The sequence below is a fragment of the Osmia bicornis genome, chromosome 10 (genome assembly GCF_907164935.1).
Source record: "Osmia bicornis bicornis chromosome 10, iOsmBic2.1, whole genome shotgun sequence".
NCBI lineage: Eukaryota > Metazoa > Arthropoda > Insecta > Hymenoptera > Megachilidae > Osmia > Osmia bicornis.
This window is the reverse complement of record NC_060225.1, coordinates 1,060,794-1,082,582: the sequence shown is the minus strand read 5'-3', so window position 1 is coordinate 1,082,582 and position 21,789 is coordinate 1,060,794. Positions and strand designations below refer to the sequence as shown.

The window sequence follows — 21,789 nt, the reverse complement described above, 5'->3', positions numbered from 1 at the left end:
ATTTTTTCCCCGATTTCGACAAATTGTAATTTTTTAGAATGACAGAAGCACATATGTTAGTAATTTAATTTCTATAGCTTTTCAAAAAACCTCAAGTCATTTGGATGAGGTATTCTGTGGACGTGCGAATACTTTTGCGCCACTGTACCTAAAGAACTAAAGAAAAATATGTGCATAGAAACGTGACTTACCTTGCTCGATACTTCTTATTTTTGGATAAACGTTTTACAGACAACATAGGCTGCTTCCTTTTTTCAGCACTCTTGAAATAACGACTATTTCTTGCATCCTCACTTTCTTTTGTTGGTTCCATACCAATGGAATTATCGCACATCGCACACACTTATCGCCAGTAGCATTAGAAATTACACAGAAATGGAACAATTCACAAATTATGAATGTTCCATATATAAAATCTCGATTCCCTTCTGCGTCTGTACCGTAGTGCGAACGACGAAAAACTGATCAGCTTTCGTTCTCACTGCACTAGATGCAGATCTTGAGTAGCTGAACGAAAGATAATGGGAAAAGGACAGATACAGGCACTCACAGTGAAAATCGTCCACCCGCAATGGGGCGTATATTAGCGTAAATAAAACAATAAATAGAAAAAAAAATACAACGATTGCGCATATTAAATTATTCTACATAAATAACCACATAATATAATGTAAAAGCAGAAGATTCTGTGGAATAATAATTCAGATATGGCATTGCAAATAGAATCATGTCCGAAATGAACCTCACAGTGAAAATCGTCCACCTACAACAACGTTTGATAAATTGCAATAGTTATTTGATTTTTTAATTTTTATGGAGTGATTGTTACCGAGTTTTGTGTGCTGAAAATAACTTTGCAATTATCCTGTGCGTATCAACGACTTTATTAGGAAAGAATTCATATTTCATTCAACAGTTATCCTTTCCCACTTGCCTACCGGCGAAGGAACACCCCGCAAGTATGCGCGGGCACGCCGCAAGTTTTCAAACTTTTGCGCATCCGAATTTTCACGCGGGCCGCTGACGTATCCCTCTGTCCTTGGTGCAAGTCAAATACAAAATGTGGAGTGAGTGAGAAAGGGAATTTGGGCCCTGTCCACCCTTGAGGACAGCAAGGGCTGGATCGTCAGAAAAACAGTGACCGTCAAGAAGTCAACATCGTAAGTACCTTCACGCTTACTACCCCTGTCTTTTTCGCTATATGTGCCGGTAATATGAAAGTGGTCGAATTCAAAATTTTCCGTTTATTACATTTCATTTATTTTTATCATACTTTTTTAGTGCATTTTGAAGTGGGTTGTATTTTTTGTTAAAAATTATTGTATCTTTTATCGTATCATGAGTTGGGGCATGGATTTAGGGAATTTATTACGTATTATATCAACATGATACATAACAAATGTAAAGTTCGAATTTTTTTTTGAATTTGAATTGACGCCACTTTCATAATAACTGACACACTTCTGCATTTTACTTTCAACCCAAAAGTGTATTTAGACATATTCCGGATAAAGTTTCATTACCGTCATAGTATTTATGTAATTTTTGGTGCAAAATCTATTATCAACTGTGATTTTTTGAGTGTACGTGTATTTCTTACGCTCAAAGATTCGTGTATTTCTTTTCACGTGGATTAAGAAAGTCATGTTATAATTTACCTGCGATATGTCTATAAAAGGTGTATACATTCAGGTATAATATAGGCTTCCTTTAGTTAAAACTGAAGACAAGTAATGAAAATTAAACAATTTGTGAACCTCAAAAGTAGAAATTCCAGCATTTAGAAATGTACAGATTCCCTAACTGTGCTAAATGTTGACTAAAAGAAGCCTATATTATACCAGAATGTACAAACTTTATAAACGTGTACAGTAAAAGCTGGATATATGCAACGTCTGGGTCCCAATGTTTGTTGCATATATCCAGCTTTTACTGTACTTTTCTACTGCACTTTCAAATTATATGCAATACTTTCACTGTTTCTTCGACTCGTTTTTAGATGAGTAACAAAGAAAACATCAGCGAAGCCGAAACCTCAAAAACGAAAGCTACCCCACCTGACCGGAACCGGGCCCGAAGTTCGTCGAGGAAAAGAAGTCTGTCGGGTGACCGAAGCCGGTCCCCAAGGAGTTCGGAGGCAAAAGCTTCCCTGCGTGACCGGAGCCGGTCCCAAGCAACATCGGCTCGAGGACGGACACCGTCACGTGACCGTAGCCGGTCCCGCGGAACGTCAGCGGGAGGATGGACTCCGGTACGTGACCGGAGCCGGTCCCGCAGAACACCACCGGGAGGACGTACTCCGCCACGTGACCGGAGCTGGTCGCGAAATGTATCGCGAAGTGTTTCGTGCAGACGAACACCCGCACGTGACCGGAGCCGGTCACAAATAAGTTCAAGCAGTGGAAGTTGCGGGGATTGCAAATATTATAAAACCCTCGCAAGAAAATACAAAAATGAGGTACGTAGATTCATAGGCGGTCTCGCGCAAAACTATCATACTGGATTTACGCATTTGTTATATTCTTATGAAAGTGTGAAAACGTCTAGACATTATAGCAATATGATAAATTACTTGGCGAGATCTATAAACTTTTTCGAGTTTAGCAAGTTAAAACACCGAGATCAATTGTGGTTATAATTGTGTTCATATTTTGACTTCTTCCGAATGAAACAGAGCTTGAGACATGTTGATATCAAATATATTTAGTTGCACAGTTATGATCGTAATGTTTGACTCTCTACACTTTAGAATGTATAAATTTTGCCATGTAGTCTATGTTGGCGCGTCAATTATTAAATATTTAGAAAACGTGCCCGATATGGGTTGATCGAAATTTCGTTCGAAGAAATAGATAGCGTCGAAGCACTTGAGAATAAGGGGCGTCGTCCTGCCGCCATAAAACAGTCACCAATGGACAACGGTCGCGAACGTTCGAACAGTTTTGTTTCTTCTTTTTTCTTTTTTTTTAAATGCGCAGTTCAGAATTCAATAGCGTCTTGCCGCGACCGGTTTCTATTACTATCGAGTGTTTTTATTCAATTATACAGTTTTTTACTAAAAAACACAATGTGCACGAGGCCTTACCCGGTTCGTAAACCCGAGACCTCGTTGCGCCAACAGAGAACTCACGTAACGCCCGGGGCCCTACCGGGTCCACTGATTACAAACCCAGGGTCCCGTCGGCAACAATCGAATCATCTGCCCGAGGCCTTACCCGGTTCGTAAACCCGAGACCTCGCGGCGGCAACAATTGAAACACATTGCCCGGGACCTTACTGGTCCCTGAACACAAACCTGAGGTCCCGCCGGCAAACACGAACGTCGAACGTTCATATCATTCACACATAACAATCATATTGCACGCGACACATTCACACACACACAACTCAATCTTCAAGGGTTTTTTACGCCTTCGGGCCTTTTCCCTTATTTTACTCAAACATCTTCAAGGGTTTTTTACGCCTTCGGGCTTTTTCCCTTATTTTACTCAAACATCTTCAAGGGTTTTTTACGCCTTCGGGCTTTTTCCCTTGCATCCATGAATAAATTATTATTTTACCATTTATTAATGCCGAATAATTATTTACCACACCAGCGTCGACAAATCCCAAACATCCTTTCGAAACGTTCGATAGTCACGGTCCGTTCCTAGAACTTCGCCCTTATCGCTCTCAATTCGTTAGCGCTCTAAAGATCTAAAATCAAAGGGGGGAAACGGGTCGAAGAGAACTGACTTTGAGAGGACGGGCACTCTTGTTCGAACCTCGGACGAAGTAAGATCTTATACGTAATTTCCCAAAGTAGTAATCACAAAGAATAGTATTGGAACTGTTCGTGTTGAAGAGTTTCGATCGTACAGTCTATAATACTGCGATAATGCCTAAACACTTTAATTGCACGAGAGTCCAATAAATTTGCGTATGTATGAGTTACGATCAATTAGCGTAGGTCAGCATTTACATGAGTATACTGTTTCAATCGAACTTATGAATTGTTTATTTTTCATATTGCAGATGAAGAAGTTGCAAAAAAAGTTTCGGGAGACGATGTATGGCGGAAGAGCGGGAAGAGCTGGAAGAAGGGGAAGAGGAGGAAGAGGAGGAAGCGGAGGAAGAGGAGGAACAGGCGGGGGCAAACCCTCAAATTTGTTCATTTTCAAAAATTAAATAAGAATATAAAAGATAAGGTGTTTATTTTATATTTCTTCAACCCACCCGTCAACATTCTACATCCCAAAACACGACAGTAATAAATCAATATTACCAGTATTAGTAAAAATTAATCTCAATTGATGTAAATAAAATTAATAATATAAATATAAATTAATAAATAATGTATTGACTAATAATAAATATTACAGTAAAAGCGTTACTTTAGTAAATATATACAATTCTTAGCAATTCATAATAAATGTATACCTAAAATATACATAACCTAACCCTAACCTACAATCGTAGGAAAATGGATACATTGCCTGTATCACGCTTTTACTGTGACATATGTATCAAGCAAACGCTTCGGTTTTCCTATTATTCCACGTTGACAGTCTGTAGCGGTCGGTAAAGGTCTTCTCCAATGGGAGGAAATAAATTAGACTGAAATCTGGCTCACTTTGTTTTATTATAACTCTTATATCCGTTGCACAAGGAAACGACCACCTACTTCAAGCAACGCACAAAAGGAAGTGAGTGGTCAGGCGTCCTTAAAAGAACGAGCGCGTCCTTAAAAGAACGAGCGCGTCCATACAAGCTAAGCTTACCAACTACTTAACAAAAAGTAACTAACCTAAGACTAGAACTAACTACACTAACTAAACTAACTTAACCTAGATGGCGCATGAGGAGTTTTTCCGAGCGCGACAAGGCGCTACAAGTCCTCCTGAGTAGGCGCCATCTCTTAACCACTAGCTGAACTAAATTTGTCACGTGAATTGCTCTGTAGTATCCAGATAAAGGCGAAACTCGTCTGTGAGAATGCAATCGCGATTTTTCGCTTTTCGTCCTTATATGAGAGTATTTGAGGCTGGGTGAGGGCTCATTCGAAAGAGAAAGGTTCAATGCAGCACGCTCTGGTCATCGTTTGAGTCACTAAACTGTTTTAGTGACCTAAAAATACCTTTGATTCTGCGGATGTATTTTCTCGATTTTTCCACTACTTTGGACACTCATATTATTAGATATTAACAAAATATCGTTCAATCATGACCAGAGCGTGCTGCATTGAACCTTCCTCTTTCGAATGAGCCCTCACCGAGCCTCAAATACTCTCATATAAGGACGAAAAGCGAAAAATCCCGGACCCCGATTTAGGCCCATTTTTACCGGTAATGTCACCTCGCTGCATTACCCCTATCTACCCCCTTAAGGCGATGCAAGCGTTGAGGCCGAACTCCGAATTCCGCGTTGGTAAAACAGTCAACGTTTCATCGAAAGTTAGGCCGAACAGAAACTGATTTCAGCGCCACCTCAGTTATCGCATCCAACTAACGGCATGCTATTCTACGTCACTTTTCGCATACACCTAAATGACACAGGGATGCTACGATAGTGTCACGCTCAAAGGATCGGTGGACAGGAAATATAAACAACACTAGGTCGATGCTGCACTTTTGAAATCTTTTACTGGACTAACTCTTTACAATGGGTGTTATATGGTCCTTATATACGGAGTCGCTGGTTCGGGAGTAGAAAGTCCTTTCGTGCTGGGTCCAGGGGTCATTCTTCGTCAGAGGCGTGATTCAGGAGTCCGAAGCTCATCGTCAACGGTTTGTTGTTAGACGAGCTGAATCACGGAGGATTCAGTATCCAGGGTCCAGGACTAATCTTATCGTGTCGTTACATTCCCCCCTTCTTAGACTTTCGTTGCTCCGAAACGAATCCGCTTGAGTCTTCTTGGCATACGTAGAGAATGCTGTTCTTCCTCGTATTCGTCTCCGTATTCCTGTTGTTGGAGACTTACATAGGTTGGTGGTTGTATTGATGCTGGGGTTGATGTTTGCTGGTTTTCCAGTGTGGCGCTTGAATTGTTATTACAGCAATTTTTACAGAATAACATGATGTTTCCAGGACTAGTGCATTTACAGAGTTTGATTATCGCGTATAATGTTACTACACCTAGAGAAATATATCCTAGTATCTGGAGTGTTGTCATTGCCGTTTCTTTCCAATGAAGTATTCGTTTTTGGTTTACAATTTGGTTTAACTGATTGTACATTTGATCTAGGTCTGTTTTATAGTTGTTAAAATTGTCTATTGTTAATGGAACTTGGTGCATCTTTTCTTCTAGAATGGTCAATTGTTCAAGAGATAGGTTTATTTCTACTGGTTTGAGTCTCGTTTCGAAAGTGAGGTTTTTAATAGATCCACCAATTTTCATTATTGTGTCGTACGTAGTGATAATACAATCTTTGTCTGAGGTTAATAATACAGGTTGCTCTAGATGTATAGTTTGTTTGGTGTCACAGAGCGTCTCTAAATCTATAGGTTTTTCCGGAATTAGTAAGTATCTTCCTGAGCTTTCTAGAGGTATGTAAACTAAGTCGTTGATTTTGAATATTGCGGTTGGACATCGGTTTTGTTTATGGAATGTTTTAAGTATCTCGCTTTCACAAGTGTTGCTGTGTAAGAATGCTATGTTTGGTCGTGTTCGCTTACAAATAGGTATAAGTGCGTTTAATTTACATTTGGTGTGTATGTATTCTGAGTCTACAGGTATGTATTCGTATAGTGTTTGTAACAATATGTTATTATCTAATATTATAGTTGTGAATACATTGCCTATTTTCTTGGGTATTGGATAGTACTTCTTTATTTTCCATTCTGTTTCTTCCAACAATGGTATTTTAATGTGATAAAATATTTTTGCATTCTGAGTGAATATTGCAACTTCACTAATACTGATTAAGGTTTGGACATTTTCTTCTTTCGGTTCTATTGCTGAATGTAAGTAATTTTCTTTTACTAAACTAATGTAACCTTGCAAAAATATTTCATTTGTTAAGTGTTCTTGTTTTCCTAATAACAATGCGGTATTAAGTGTGTCTATTTGTTCTGTACAGCTAAGAATGAACGTGTCTAGTGTTATTATTTGCGTGAGAATTTGACTCGAATGAGTTAATTTAGTGAATACCTCTTGTTTTGTATGTTGTAGAGTATAATCTAATAGAGTTTTTATGATTTGAGTTTGATTCTGTACAATGTGTGTGATTTGATTTTGTTGACTGAAAAGTTTATCGATATTCCCATTTACTAATGATAAATCATCTTCGTCTAGAGTTCCAAACAGTGTTTTAGAAATGCTTCCTACAAAATTTAGTAACCCTCGTTTTGTTCTCATGTGCAATAGCGTCTTCAAATGAATTATCTTGTTTTCTAATTGTTGTAATCTACTCGCAAGGCTTCTTAACTCTAATTTTTGATCGCACTCATTTTTCTCGCAGAGTTCATTGAGTTCGTTAACGTGGTTCCGTGTTTCTTTTCCTATTTCTACATATGGTTCTACATCTATGCCTACGATTAATTTTATTTCGCTATGGTACATATATACGCTTTGCAATTCTTCTATGAATATACTAGTATTATTTAGAGAAGTTATACTTATACTTATAGCCTTATAAACTAAGATTAGTTGTACCAATAGCCGGATGAACATTCTGAAACAAAATTATTTTGATTTGTATAATTTTAATCTGTTTCCGTGGACTTTATATTCCTTGTCCTGATTGGGAAATTTACAGATGTAATAGGGGTTTATAACCTTAGTTATAATAGCTGGGCCTATCCATTCAGAATCTAACTTATTTCTTTTGTGATCATTATGAATTAGGACTCTATCACCTTCGTTGAAAAGACATTGGAGACGTATCTTCCTATCTTGATCTCTTTTATATCTTGCTTTATTTCTACTTATTATCTTTTTAGCCGATTCTAAATAACTCTCATGTCTCTTTTTCCATAGCTTAAATAATTCCTCTCTGCTGAGCGTACTCGTAGCGGAGATAGCACTAGGCATATTTGCCTTGTGTCCAAAGGTTAACTCGAAAGGAGTATGACCTGTCCCTTCGTGAACGGACGTATTATACCCTAAGCAAATTAGATTTATTACTTCATCCCATTCGTTTTGTTTATCAGTGGTACACGTTCTAATCAAATCTTTAACAGTGGCATGAGTACGTTCAAGCGCACCATTACTTTGCGGGTGAAAACTAGTAGTTTTAATATGTTTTATCTTGAATGCTTCTTCAAACTTTTGCATAAGCTCAGAGACAAAATTTGTACCTTGGTCTGTCAAGATATGTTTTGGCGAAGAAAATATATAAATATAATGTTCCAGTAAGCCGTTAATAATTGAACCTGCTCGTTGGTCCTTGAGTGGAATCAAAACTAAATATTTTGTAAGAACATCCTGAATTGATAGAATAAATTGGTTACCTTTGGTCGTCACTGGCAGAGGACCAAAAATATCCATTGATATTTTATCGTTTGGTTCGGTTGGAGTATCTGGTATTACTGCCGACTCTCTATGTCTGATTCTGGTTAGTTTTTCTCTTTGACATATTTCGCAATTTGAAATAAATTCATGAACGTCCTTCCCTATATTGGGCCAATAATATTTTTCTTTTATCCTTTCGGTGGTTCTATTTTCTCCAAAGTGTTGAGATGAATTTGCATTATGATTTTCTTTTAGGATTTGATCTTTTGTTTCAGGAGTGATTTCAATTATTGGGATTTTGGAGAAGGTGTAGGTTTTATCAGGGTTTTTGTTAGCTATAAATTGTATCATGGATTCTATTTTTAAAATTTCGTTTTCTGAGAATGTGTGAGTATTGATGCCTAAGTGTACGTTTTCTGTGGCTAGTTTTTCTACTTGCTCCAACAATTCCCGTTCGCTACTAAAGTTTAGTTCCGTTTTATTTAATTGCTTATTTGTTTCGCGGTTTGGTTCCTCTTTATAGTTTGGAGGGATTTTAAAGTCACATAGGAATAATAAATAATCATCGTAATTTAGTATTGGGATAGGCGGGGATTCTAGCTCGGAATCTGGTGGGTCTGGTTGGGCTACTTCAGGTGGATTAGGTTGAGGTGTTTCTATAATGTTTTGTGCTAGATTGTATAATTCGTCTGCCGTCATATCTCTTAATGGTTTGTCGGTTGTTGTCTTATGAATTCTGGAGAGTGCGTCAGCTGTTAAGTTGTCTTTGCCTTTGTGGTACTCTATTTCATAATCATATTCTTCTAACCTAAGTCTCCATCGAATCAATCGCGATGATGGGTCTTTGACGTTTTGAAGCCATTTTAAGGCTTGGTGGTCTGTTCTAATTTTAAATTTTCTACCTAGTAAATATTGCCTAAGTCTCTGGATTGCCCAAACTATTGCAAGAAGTTCTTTTTCTGTCGTAGTGTAGTGTGTTTCTGCTGGGTTTAACGTTCGAGAAATGTAACAGCATGGGTGTCCGTCTTGCGATAGTATCGCCCCTAATCCTTCGTTAGATGCGTCCGTAGTTAATGTAAATTCCTTAGTAAAGTCTGGGTATCTCAATAAGGGTTCTTCGCATAACTTTGTCTTTAGTTCGTCAAAAGCTATCTGTTGTCCGTCTGTCCAATGAAACGGTATGTCCTTTTTTGTCAGTTCGGTCAGTGGTTTAGCTATTTTTGCAAAATTTCTGATAAATTTTCTATAGTAACCTGCTAATCCAAGGAATGATTTTACTTCTGTCGGGTTTCTAGGTTGTCTAAACTCTTTTACTGCATTAATCTTGTCCGGATTTGGTTTTATACCGTCTTTTGAAATTACATGTCCTAAATATTCTAACTCGGGTTTCAAGAACTCACATTTATCAGGTTGGAGTTTGAGCCCCAATTCTGAAAGTCTTTGTAATACTATGGCTAGGTTTCTGTTGTGTTCTTGAATAGTTTGTCCAAAGATAATTATGTCATCTAAATAAACGAAGCAGTATTTCCCTATTAGTCCTCTCAAAGCTTTGTCCATCATACGTTGGAACGTTGCAGGGGCGTTTTTGAGTCCAAATGGCATTCGGTTGTAGTGGAAATGTCCTTCGGGAGTTGAGAATGCAGTGAATTTTTTTGAATTGGGATGCATAGGAATTTGATGAAATCCTGAGGATAAATCTAATGCGGAGAAAAATTTTGCACTTCCTAACTGTGATAAGATTGTTTCTATATCGGGTAAAGGATATGCGTCCTGGTCGGTGACTTCATTAAGTTTTCTAAAATCTATAACTATTCTCCATTTCTTTTTTCCTGATGCGTCACTCTTCTTGGGAACTACCCAAACAGGTGCATTATATGGTGAGTCTGAGGGTTCAATAATTCCTTTATCTAGCATTTCGTCTATTTGTCTTTCTATTTCTTGTCGGTGACATTCTGGAGGTCTATAGGATTTGATATTAATAGGTTTTTGAGATTTTAATTCAATTTCATGGGAAGTTAGGTCTGTACAAGGAAGAGGATCTGTCTCTAATGCAAACGCATCTACATAATTAATAATGATCTTTTCTATCACTGATTTATAATTTGGCTCAATATGGGAGATACGCAGTTTTGATAAAAGTGTGTTGATTCTAATTAATTTCTTTTCGTCGGTATCAATTTCAATCTGACTAGTAGAAATTTTGTCTCTACCTGTATTGATGAAGCAAACCTGTGTTAGTTTCTGATCCACGTATGTTTCCTTGATCGTACTCTCACCCGGTTCGAGGTCTAGTTCGGTGTATAAGTTGACTTTGTGCTTACCTAAAAATAAGTGGGTGTTATGAATTGTATAGTCATACTTTTGAAGAAACGTTAGGCCTAGTATGCCATCTTCGGGTAAAGGAAAGGAGTCCGGAACAATATGAAATGTATGATTTTTGTCTAAGGCGTTAAAGGTAACAGTTTCATTTGATACATGCTTATCATTTCCCATTACTATTGTCTGAGTGTTACGGTTCCGTGGAAGGTTTGTGTCCACTTTACCATGTTTAATTAGGTTTACACTTGCACCAGTATCTAAGAGAAGTCGCGCGGGTCCGTTTCTGATTCCTCCGAATGTAGCTCGTACGTATTGAAGTCTTCCTGGTATATTGTGGATTCTTGCTGTTCCTCTGTCTCGTTCTCCTCTTCTGGCATCATGTAGTTCACCCTTGGTGGTAATTTTCCTTGTTGGGTTGATCGAAAATTTACACAATTAGGTGCTATGTGTCCGATTTGTCCGCACTTGAAACATTTAGCTGGTGGAAGTGGGCTTTGTTTAATTAATAGCGGTTTTGAAAACTTATCGCTAGGCTGGGTTGATGACTGCATAGGTCTTTGTTCCACGTTGTACCGTCGGACTGGTGGAGGGTTGTTTGCTCGAGGCGGTAGATGTGTTGTTGTTTGCGCGGGTCGCCTTGAGTCACGTAACCAATTTTCCATTTCTATCGCTAAACTCTGAGCCTGTTCTAATAAGGTTTTTGGTTGTGCTGGTACTATCATTATTCCTATTTCTTTCCGTAAATTCATCGTGTACGTGGATACCGCGGCGTCTTCTTCTTCTTCGATCGCAATCTTTCTAACACTCGGTCGTGGGTATTTATACTGGATGGCGTATTTTAATTCATTCAGGACTTGTCTGAATCGAATATTGAAATTTATGACTGACTCCGTTTGTCCCTGCCTCGTGTTTTGTAAGCGCGTTCTGCTACTATTTACAGTATTCGGCGAAGTTACGTACGTGCGCAATGCTTCGAAAAGATCTTCGTAGCTGTCTATCCTTAGATATCTAATTGCACGTTCAGCTTGATCCTCTAATTTGACTGTTTCCACCGCCCTGTTGTTCCTCTTCTTCGCTGGAAATATCTGCTGAATCATCCCGATGGGTTGCAGCCTGTCTCTGGTCTCTTGGTGCCCTCTGTCTAGACGATTCGCTTCCTTCTGTTATTACACTCGCGTTTAAAGCCTTAGCTAAATCAATTATTTCCTGTCGTCGATTCCTGTTTTCTTGCTCGAACAGTTTCATGTGGTCAGCTAATGCCTTGGTCATTGCACTGACAGCATTTCTAATTTCATTTACAGATTGATCTAAATGCGCCATTTGACTTTGTTCTGCAATAGTCCTCTTGCGCACAGGGATAGGGTCCTCGTCAGAACTAATGACGGGTTTAGGGTTCCGATACGTATTGAAAGCCGTACTTGCCTTGGTTCGTTGATACCGCTTTGCGTCTCAGAAGTGGCACTCGTAGTCCTTCCTTGGATTAATCTTCCGTAGATGATGTCCAATGGAATTTCTTCTGATACTGATTGCTGGTATCCTGGCAGGATCGCCAAAAATGTCACGCTCAAAGGATCGGTGGACAGGAAATATAAACAACACTAGGTCGATGCTGCACTTTTGAAATCTTTTACTGGACTAACTCTTTACAATGGGTGTTATGGTCCTTATATACGGAGTCGCTGGTTCGGGGGTAGAAAGTCCTTTCGTGCTGGGTCCAGGGGTCATTCTTCGTCAGAGGCGTGATTCAGGAGTCCGAAGCTCATCGTCAACGGTTTGTTGTTAGACGAGCTGAATCACGGAGGATTCAGTATCCAGGGTCCAGGACTAATCTTATCGTGTTGCTACGATAGCTACATGTATCATGTACGATGAATCAGATCAATTTTTGCGTGTCGCCGGGGAAACCACAGTTTCTCGAGCGAGTTCGGCTCGTCTTTGATGTGGTGACAGCCGAGAATCGACGCAGCGTACAGGGAAAAAGCAAGTTTAAATACCCATGTACGTGTGAGACAATACTAATGCAATCAAAATTTAAGATTAAAACCTTTTTATTTTTGAATTTTTTTTATGAAAATGTTACTAACGTATTTGTGAGATTTTTCTGATAAAAACAAGATCAAACATGACATAATTTGAATTATAATTATTTATTTACTTATTTATATCTAAATAAGTAAAAATAATGCAAATTATATGGTGTTTGGTCTTATTTTAATCAGAAGATATAATCAGAAGATATATGATTATTTTTTGTTGCTATTATTATTCTTTTTTTTGGTGAAACTACAGAACAAATACGTCCTTCCCGATTTCTATGATTTTTGGATATGTTATAAAAATTATTATACATATAAGCAGCGTTCTCGCTTAGTTTCAGAGATATTCGCAAAAAGCTGCCGATATAGATGCATTGAATTCTGCTTATAGTTGTTGATCTGGGACAGTATACATATGCGTCAGATTGTTTGCCATTTTTTTCTGTTTAGAAACGAGGGTCGAGCGAGAGTAAAGGTTTCGTTCACAACTGCATATACCAGACTCCAAGAAATGTCTATTCAAACTCAATTACAAGTGAATGGTTAGGGTATACCCAGATAGCACACGATGTCTTAAAGACATCCATTTTACGACCATTTTACGACCATTTTAGGTCTGAACGTCTTACGACCTTACCTGGACATCCCTACGATATTTTGTCCCGAACGTCGTTAAGACATCTGAAATTCATGTCTTTAAGGCATCTTTACAGGGTACGAAACGAACGTTGTAAAGACATCTGAAATTCATGTCTTTAAGGCACTGAAATTCATGTCTTTATAACGTACGAAACGAACGTATTAATTATTCGAACGCATTGTTAAATGGAACGAATGCTAAATGTATTTATAACTGTGACTGGTCAGTACGTGTTGTTCAGGTAGCCCTGAAGAATTTTTATATGAATGTAACATAGTTTCATAAGAAGGATAATATTGAAATGTGTAAACGCGTTTTTTTCTTAATACCATTACGATTCCTAATACAATTTTCAATCATTTGGGAGTGTAGCTGAAGAAATATACAATATTTAACCAATTGCCTTGGCCTCTTAAGATAGAGAAAAGCAGGATTCGCTATGCTTATCCGGCTAGACCCTTTTGGACAATGTTTTGAGGCAGGTCATATGCGTTCTGTCAGCACGTTTCCCCTTCTTAAGGAAAGGTCCTCCAAGTCGGGGTGTTATAAAGAAGACGGTCAGTACAAGTCAGGTCAGTTTCCTGCGAGTCGTTGATGTTTGTATTTCGCTTTGTGTGTCGTGCAGTATTAGCTATTTGCTGTTTGTTGGATTTTGATTATTCAAAAAGAGCGTAAGTAAATAAAGTGATTATTATTTCGTTGTTATTATTTTTTAATATATTTTTATTATTTTCTGAAAATCTTTCATAGAATATTGATTCTTATAGTAATTTAGATTCCGTTTCTGTTTATAATGTTTCTAATGTTGATTTCTGTATAATTGAACATGTACAAATTCTTATTTTAGCTGCTGCTGAAACGGCAAACCTTGCCGATAATGAAAGGACAACGGAGGTGTTAATCCAAAATTGGTTAAGAAGAGCTTTCGATAGAAAAAATGTAATTGCGAAACAATTTTGAATGAATACTTTGTATCTTTTGAATAAAATATTATTATACTAAAAACGATTGTATTTTAATTAAACAGCATTTATAAGACATCTGTAGGATATATGTAAGATATCTTTAGGGTATTCATAAGACAACTTTAAAACGTCTGTAAGATATCGGTAGGGCATCTTTAAGACATCCCGTTTTCTAACATAGGATATTTACAGGACGTATTTCAGGCATTCGTAGGACTTTTCAGATGTTCGTAAGATATCCTCAATATCTGGAACAGATATCTTTAAGATGTTTTAACGACATCTCTGTGACGTTTGTACGACATCTTAAAGACATCCCGTTTTCTAACATAGGATACTTACAGGACGTATTTCAGGCATTCGCAGGACCTTTCGGATATTCGTAAGATATCCTCAATATCTGAAACAGATATCTTTAAGATGTTTTAAGGACGTTTCTGTGACGTTTGCACGACATCTTTAAGGCAACCTGTTTTCTAACATAGGATATTTACAGGACGTATTTCAGGCATTCGCAGGACCTTTCAGATATTCATAAGATATCCTCAATATCTTGAACAGATATCTTTAAGATGTTTTAACGATGTTTCTGTGCTATCTGAGTATATGTTATCCGGCCGCCGTAATAATAAATAAGATACACATATAATACTTATTTTTAACGGCTTTTGTTCATTTCTTACAACTTCTTTTTATACTTCTTTATTATCATTTAAAAAAAACGTTGCCGGCCGCTTTACGACAGTCGAATTCTAACCCATTACATCAATAATATTCACTTCTAATTGAATTTCAGTACATACACATTTCTTGAAGTCTCGTATATACAGTTATGAATGTAGCCTTTACGGTCTCCGACCTTCTTTCTAAACAGAAAAAAATGGCAAACAATCTGAAATATATATAATAAAATTTAATAGAATAAAATAAAGAAATATAATAAAATGAAACTATAATCTTTATTATTCGCCTTTTCACGTCTACCCACAATCGCTCTAGTTCTCTTTCTCCCTCTCATTATCTCACATCAATCACTCTCACACTCTTCACACTCTTTCTCGGGACATATTATTTTGTAGGAATTCGGGGTACAATATCGGGACATATAAAAAAAATAACTTTAGACATTCGATTTGTAGGAATATTCTTCCCTTGGTTATGTTATATTACAAGAAAAGTATATACAGGGTGTCCCAGAACTGGGGTAGGAGCCGAAGAGGGATGATTGCTGAGATCATTCTAAACAACTTTTTCCTTTGCCAAAATGTTGTTTAAGGCTTCGTTTTCGAGTTATTAACGAAAAACAGTGGCCAATCAGAGTGCGCCCTTAGCGCGGGCCGAACCACGAGAGTGTTGGGTATGCTCTGCGTTCAAACCGTGGTCGTGATCAAGTGCGTCGGCACCACGTCGGTGTAATAGGATTCGTTGTTCATGAGCAATCAATAATTCGATACTATTATTTCTTTCTTTTTTTAATTCATTATTCGATACAACTTTTGCCCAGCGAATCCTATTATACCGACGTAGTGCCGATGCACTTGATCACGACCGCGCGGAGCATACCCAACACTCTCGTGATTCGGCCCGCACTAACGGCGCGCTCTGATTGGCCAGTGTTTTTCGTTAATAACTCGAAAACGAAGCCTTTACCAACATTTTGGCAAAGGAAAAAGTTGTTCAGAATGACCTCACCAATCATCCCTCTTCGGCTCCTACCCCAGTTCTGGGACACCCTGTATAACATTTGCCTGAAGAAGTTAGGTCATTCATATATTTCATAGGTCATGTGTACAGTATCGTATTTTATATTTTATCTGTTACGTACATAATATAGTTATCGTAGCATCCGTGTTATTTACGTGTATGCGAAAAGTGACGTAGCATAGTGCCGTTAGTTGGATGCGATAACTGAGGTGGCGCTGAAATCAGTTTCTGTTCAACCTAATTTTCGATGAAACGTTGACTGTTTTACCAACGCGGAATTCGAAGTTCGGCCTCGACATGGGATATTGCTATAAATGAAATAGAAATTATTTCATACTTTTTAGTGCATTTTGAAGTCGATTGTATTTTTTGTTAAAAATTATTTTTTGACCTGAAACATTCGAAAATGCAAGTTAAACGTCCAGGAAACCAATGGTTTAAAAAATACAATTGTTTAAAAATGTACGTATTTAGCGATGTTTGACAGGTTAGTATGACGCCATATTGTTTCTACGCATTCTTTGATTGGTTCGTTAAAATGACTGTAACTTCCGCTTACCTTATTTAAAAAACGTACTGCTGCTTGATTGCTGCGATCAAGGAATTCATAAGATATATTTGGTTAATTTTATAAAATCTACGCCACAATAATTCCCATAGGCGATCAGGAAAGCCTTCGTTGTGGAAGCGACTCCTTCCACGCATCCAATCATTTGCCGGTCGCCAGTTAGTTTCGAGTTTTTGCGTGTGGGTTCTATCTTGAGCTATAATTAAAGGTTGTACAAAACATTTGGGTCCGGTAAAGTAAAGTTTACCTAAACATTTATCTAATATCACATCAATGTGAAATTAAAGGTAACGTCGCAGTAATACCCCTTGGGTGGTGAGGAAATTTACAATTTTAATACTGTCCTCTAATAAGGTTTTGTCATTAACTACGCAACTCTGCCTTTCAATAGCGAACTATACTAACCTTTTTTCCACATGTTCGCATAACCTCTTTGGCTTCGTTCCAATAATTTCGCTAGTTTCAAGTTTTTATTAACTTATATACACGTTTATCAATTCTTAAATGTTTCAATTTGATCCTAAAATGGTTTCATTTTGCTTCATACCTAAATTTTCTTGAAACCACTGTAAATATTTCAAATATCATGCTTTACAATACTAAACTACTTCAAGAGTATACAAAATATATCATATATATAAGAATTATATAATACCACATCACTTCTACTTACCATAGTTGCAATGTTTATGTATTGTTTATACATAATTAATACAAAATAGTGTATATTACTACAGCTTTTAATTAAAAAAGACGTTAATTACAATTCCGAGCACAGAACTCTGTTATTGAAAATAGGACTCCCGATTATCACGTGAGCGGTGTTGCCATGTTGTTCAGCATGGCTAGTACTAGAGTCGGCTGTGCTAATAATGATCAAATACAGTATATAGGATGGTTTAAATTTAACTATGTATTTGTATAAAATGAAAATTGCGCCAAACCAAAACTTTACTATGATTGATTTATAGTGTGAAACATTCGAAGACTATAAAAAATGAATCACAAAAAATAATATTGATAAATGCGCAAAGTGGCGTCGCATAAGCACTGGAATGTTATCTATACGTGTGTGGTTGTGGTTATCCCAAAAATTGTAAAGACAATGCGCCTCTGGTGGCAAATCGCGTAAATATTTCTTGCGGAAATAATTATCGTGATTTATATTATTTGGAAATGTGAGAAGAATCATTAATGAGAGTATGTCAAGTAACGGTAATTAAAGCGATAAACGAATTCTATTGTGCCTCATTATACCTCAAGTGATTGAAATTCGTGTACTCGGTCCAGGGTGAGTATTAAAAATGTTTATTCCCTCAGTTTTTAAAGGGGGGCGGTGGCTCGCATTAGTGTTTTTTAATGGTTTCTTTAAACATCTTCATCCCAAAAATAACGATGATCTTAAGATTCAGGTACACCTAAAATTTCAAAATTATAAATTTACTACTTTGGAAGTTTGCATATATTTTCCTGATCTTTTTTACAGTTGTTATATGTGCTAATTTTTTAAACATTAGTTTTATACAAATTAATTAGTCAAAATTTCTTGAATATATTTTACATTATTTTAATGATTAAAAATATCATTTCTAATATTGTTCTTCAATGTCGTTTTACGTCTATAAAAAATAATTTAATATAGTGATTGATAATGAAAGAATTAAACGTATAATCTATTTTATTACTTGTGATTTACGATTTTTTAATTTTCTAGACTGTAGAAATTACAAATCGTTTTTTACATGATAGTTTAAAATCGATTGTTTTGTGTATAGAATGGACCTGGCAGAAACCATGAAAAATATTGTTGCCAAAGGTATGCAGTCTGAAATGGGACCACCAGGTGGAGGAGCTGGTTATCCTGGCGCACCAAGTAGTGTTGGTTATGTTACTGAAAAAATGTACACTTTATTGCAAGCTTATCTCCAAAACAAAGGTTGGAATCCAAGCATCGAACTGCTCCAATGTTTTTCAGAATTCAAGGATGCATCTATGATTCCAAGTGCTGCTTATTTGCAGTACGTGTGCATAATTTATAATTTATATGCAAAACATTCTTTTCTTAAAAATATGATAACAAAATAAAGGTGTTAATATTTTATTTATTTTATTACATGTTATAATATACAAATAGGATGATGGCAACAAGAATAGCTTTGGACTCTCAAGGACGACTAGTTCTTAGAGAAAATGGAAAAATAATATTGCCCTATGAACATTTTGCAAATGCTGTGATATTAAAGCATACAAATGGTCCACATGGTTTACATTTAGGATTAGAAGGCACAGTTAGAGCTGTCATGGAATCATATACTATAGGACGAGAATGTTTTGGTATGGAAAAAGAATTTATTATAGAAGTGGTACAAAACTGTCCAAATGCTGCATGCCGTTATTATAAAAATCAACTTGAATTAACACAAAAAATGGGACATATGGCTCCAACTTATATTCAGGATAATGAAACAACGGCTTCTCTATTACGTAGTAGATTTCCTCATAATACTGATTTTCAAGCAGTAAGTATAAGTGACTTCTTGTTAGTTTATACATACTTCTAATATATTTTAATGCGTATTATAGACTTTAAGCAACACTAACCCAAATACTCACATGGGAGGAGGTTCTGCAATAGATTTAGCAGAAATGAGAAGTGCTGGGAACCAAATGAATCTTCAGCGACCTCCAAGCCGTCCATCATTAAATATTCCACATCGATCTGTATCTCAAGAAAAGAAAGTAACTACTGGGAAGCAACATTATGAATCCTTAGTATCTACTATTCCAATATCTGATCACAAATTAACAGATTTTTTAAGAACAAATTTAGATAATTTGGACAATCTCACTGGACTTGGCTTAGGAAATATACAAGGAATAGGAAATGCAAATAAAGATTTGTTAGCTTTACATAATGGAGCTTGGCCATTAGAGAATGAAAAAGGATCTCGATCATTTTCAAATTCAGAAGGTTCATAGGTTATATAATCCCTAAGTTATAAAATTAAATATTAAGTTGAATCATTTAAAAACCCATATATCTAAGGAAATTTAAAACATTTTTATCGTACAGAAGTATGTTTGCAAAAACAAGTTTATGGATTAAAATTTAATTTTAAAATCATAATCTTTGAATTTCAAAGTTACTTATACTTTATAAACAAAAATATATATTTTTAAATAATATTTAATGAACAAATATGTTGAATAAATTTGTATAACTTTCTTCCAATTTCTAATTAATTTTACTAAGGATTTTTACATATTTAAATTTAAAAACAGAGTAGTTTTTTCATTTCTAAATTTTTTATTATAACTATTCAGTATAACAAAGTTAAAGACTTATTTTTGATTATTATTATTTAAAAAAAAAATCAAATATTAACAAATGTTAACTTTTATTTTGTAGGCGGGCAAGAAAAGATAGTAAGGGCATTTGAAGAAGTAATGAAAAATATAGCAAGAATGAAAGCTTGCGTGCGTCCCGCAATGTGCAAACCTTATGGAAAACAATCGGAGGCTTTGCAAAAAAGTAATAAAATACATAGGCTATTTACTTAATCTTATATTTATATTACATTTTACAAATATTTGTTATTATGTAGTGTATAAATAACATATTGATGTACGTAATCTATCAATTACTTTGGTAATTTCAGTAAAATTTTTCTTTATTAATAAAATGGATAAAACAGATTATTTGTTCTATTGCAGCATTGGTGGATACAATACAACTTGCACAATCACTGCGAAGTTTCTTGCCACCACCACATATTCCTGTATCAAGCTGGAAAAACGAAGATAAACATCGATTAGATCATACGGGTACTCCTTATCTTCCATCATTGTAAGTATATTTTGTTAATATTATAAGTCCAGTACTTTTATTACATGGCTAGAGATGACAAATAAAAAGTTATAATTTTTACGCAGAAAGACTGGAGGTTTAGAAGAGTTGTGTGAACAACGCAAGCTAGATTAAACAATGTCTTCGCTTTTTAATCATTACATCAGGTTTTGTCTTTGCGCTCTATGATGTTCTAGTCATGTGGTGTTTATAGGTTAGATGGGTGTTTTGTATTTAAAAAAAAACCCAAAGGATTGCTCAAATGTTGTTGGCGTTTAGGATTTCAAAATACTAAGAGATAAAATGAGTCATGCGTGGACTGTGATAAATGAGGGTAGTTAAAGTTTTATATATAGTCAATTGAAATTCATGCCGCTATTTAAAATTTGAACATTTGATCTTGATTATGATTTGTGTATAATGTTTACAACCTGCCTATAGAGTTTATTTAATGACTGGTCAAATGATGTTGAATTACTAATTTTATCATAAATAATTTACATATTTTGGAAACATTATAAAGTTGCATTTATATTTTATTGTTGTATATATACTGATTTAATAACCCACCATTTGTGTTCCAAAGATTACCTGATTAGTATTGTATTATAAAGATTATATATGATCGAAGTAAATTTTGTGTATTTACTAAAAATTTGAATGAAGTTTAGTGAAGATTAAATTTAGTGTTATTATATAAGTTTGAAATATTTGAAAACTAAATATTGTTACAAATATTTCAAATATGAGAATATAAATAATTATTGATTGTTATTATCATTTGATCTTGTATTGTTTTATCTTTGGATATGCTTTAAATATTTATTATATAGTTAAGAAATATTTTGATTGTTTTAATTATGTGAAATTATGTTAGAGATGCTAACGGTAAGATACAATAAATTTTCAATTTTTTAGGGATATTTTTATTATAAATTATTGTTTATTTATAAGGTTAAATAGAACATATATTTGACATGAGTTACGAAAAGTAGTATGTTTCATTTGTTTTACGAAGAACAGGCCATTTGAATTTGCCGCGTAAAGAAGCACATTTACATTACATTACATTATGCCGGCAGTGCACGCTCGCCGAGGCGATTCGAACGCGAGATCTCCCGAGGCGTGATGTCCCGAGACCCGAGATCCGAGAGCACCGTGTACACTCTTCGCGAGGAAACCTCGTGTCGGCTCTCGCGAGTCATTCCCGAGCAGTTTGCTTATTTCGAGGCAATCCTGTATTTTACAAAATAATTAACTCGTTGAATGCCAAAGGGGG

At 36.0% G+C, this 21,789-nt stretch overlaps 1 protein-coding gene and 2 long non-coding RNA genes across 4 annotated transcripts; 2 read left to right on the top strand and 1 right to left on the bottom strand.

The window, feature by feature from the left end:
* The first annotated feature begins 841 nt into the window (after positions 1-841).
* Positions 842-4,088, top strand: LOC114881352. The gene is made up of 3 exons (XR_006829774.1): positions 842-1,160; positions 2,000-2,458; positions 4,015-4,088. It is a non-coding gene; the product is annotated as an uncharacterized LOC114881352 (long non-coding RNA).
* A 10,446-nt stretch (positions 4,089-14,534) lies between these two features.
* LOC123988207 lies at positions 14,535-15,002 on the bottom strand. Its single transcript, XR_006829775.1, has 3 exons — positions 14,886-15,002; positions 14,734-14,791; positions 14,535-14,639 (listed from the first exon to the last, which is right to left on the bottom strand). It is a non-coding gene; the product is annotated as an uncharacterized LOC123988207 (long non-coding RNA).
* A 2,972-nt stretch (positions 15,003-17,974) lies between these two features.
* On the top strand, positions 17,975-21,049 carry LOC114881796. Of its 2 annotated transcripts, none has more exons than XM_029198664.2 (7): positions 17,975-18,075; positions 18,439-18,681; positions 18,798-19,182; positions 19,247-19,634; positions 20,073-20,195; positions 20,378-20,510; positions 20,601-21,049. In XM_029198664.2, the coding sequence occupies exons 1-7, from the start codon at positions 18,023-18,025 to the stop codon at positions 20,611-20,613; spliced, it is 1,338 nt and encodes a 445-aa protein (XP_029054497.1). In that variant the 5' UTR covers positions 17,975-18,022; the 3' UTR covers positions 20,614-21,049. The 2 variants fall into 2 exon arrangements, with proteins under 2 accessions (XP_029054497.1, XP_029054496.1); XM_029198663.2 differs by having other exon boundaries at positions 20,597-21,049.
* The last annotated feature ends 740 nt before the right edge of the window (positions 21,050-21,789 follow it).

Excerpts from the sequence above, each read along its gene's own strand:
- LOC114881796 (XM_029198663.2), top strand. The coding sequence starts at position 18,023 with ATGGTTTCTTTAAACATCTTCATCCCAAAAATAACGATGATCTTAAGA. Across the intron at positions 18,682-18,797 it reads CCAAGTGCTGCTTATTTGCA|GATGATGGCAACAAGAATAG; the intron begins GTACGTGTGCAT and ends ATATACAAATAG. Across the intron at positions 20,196-20,377 it reads ATCGGAGGCTTTGCAAAAAA|CATTGGTGGATACAATACAA; the intron begins GTAATAAAATAC and ends GTTCTATTGCAG.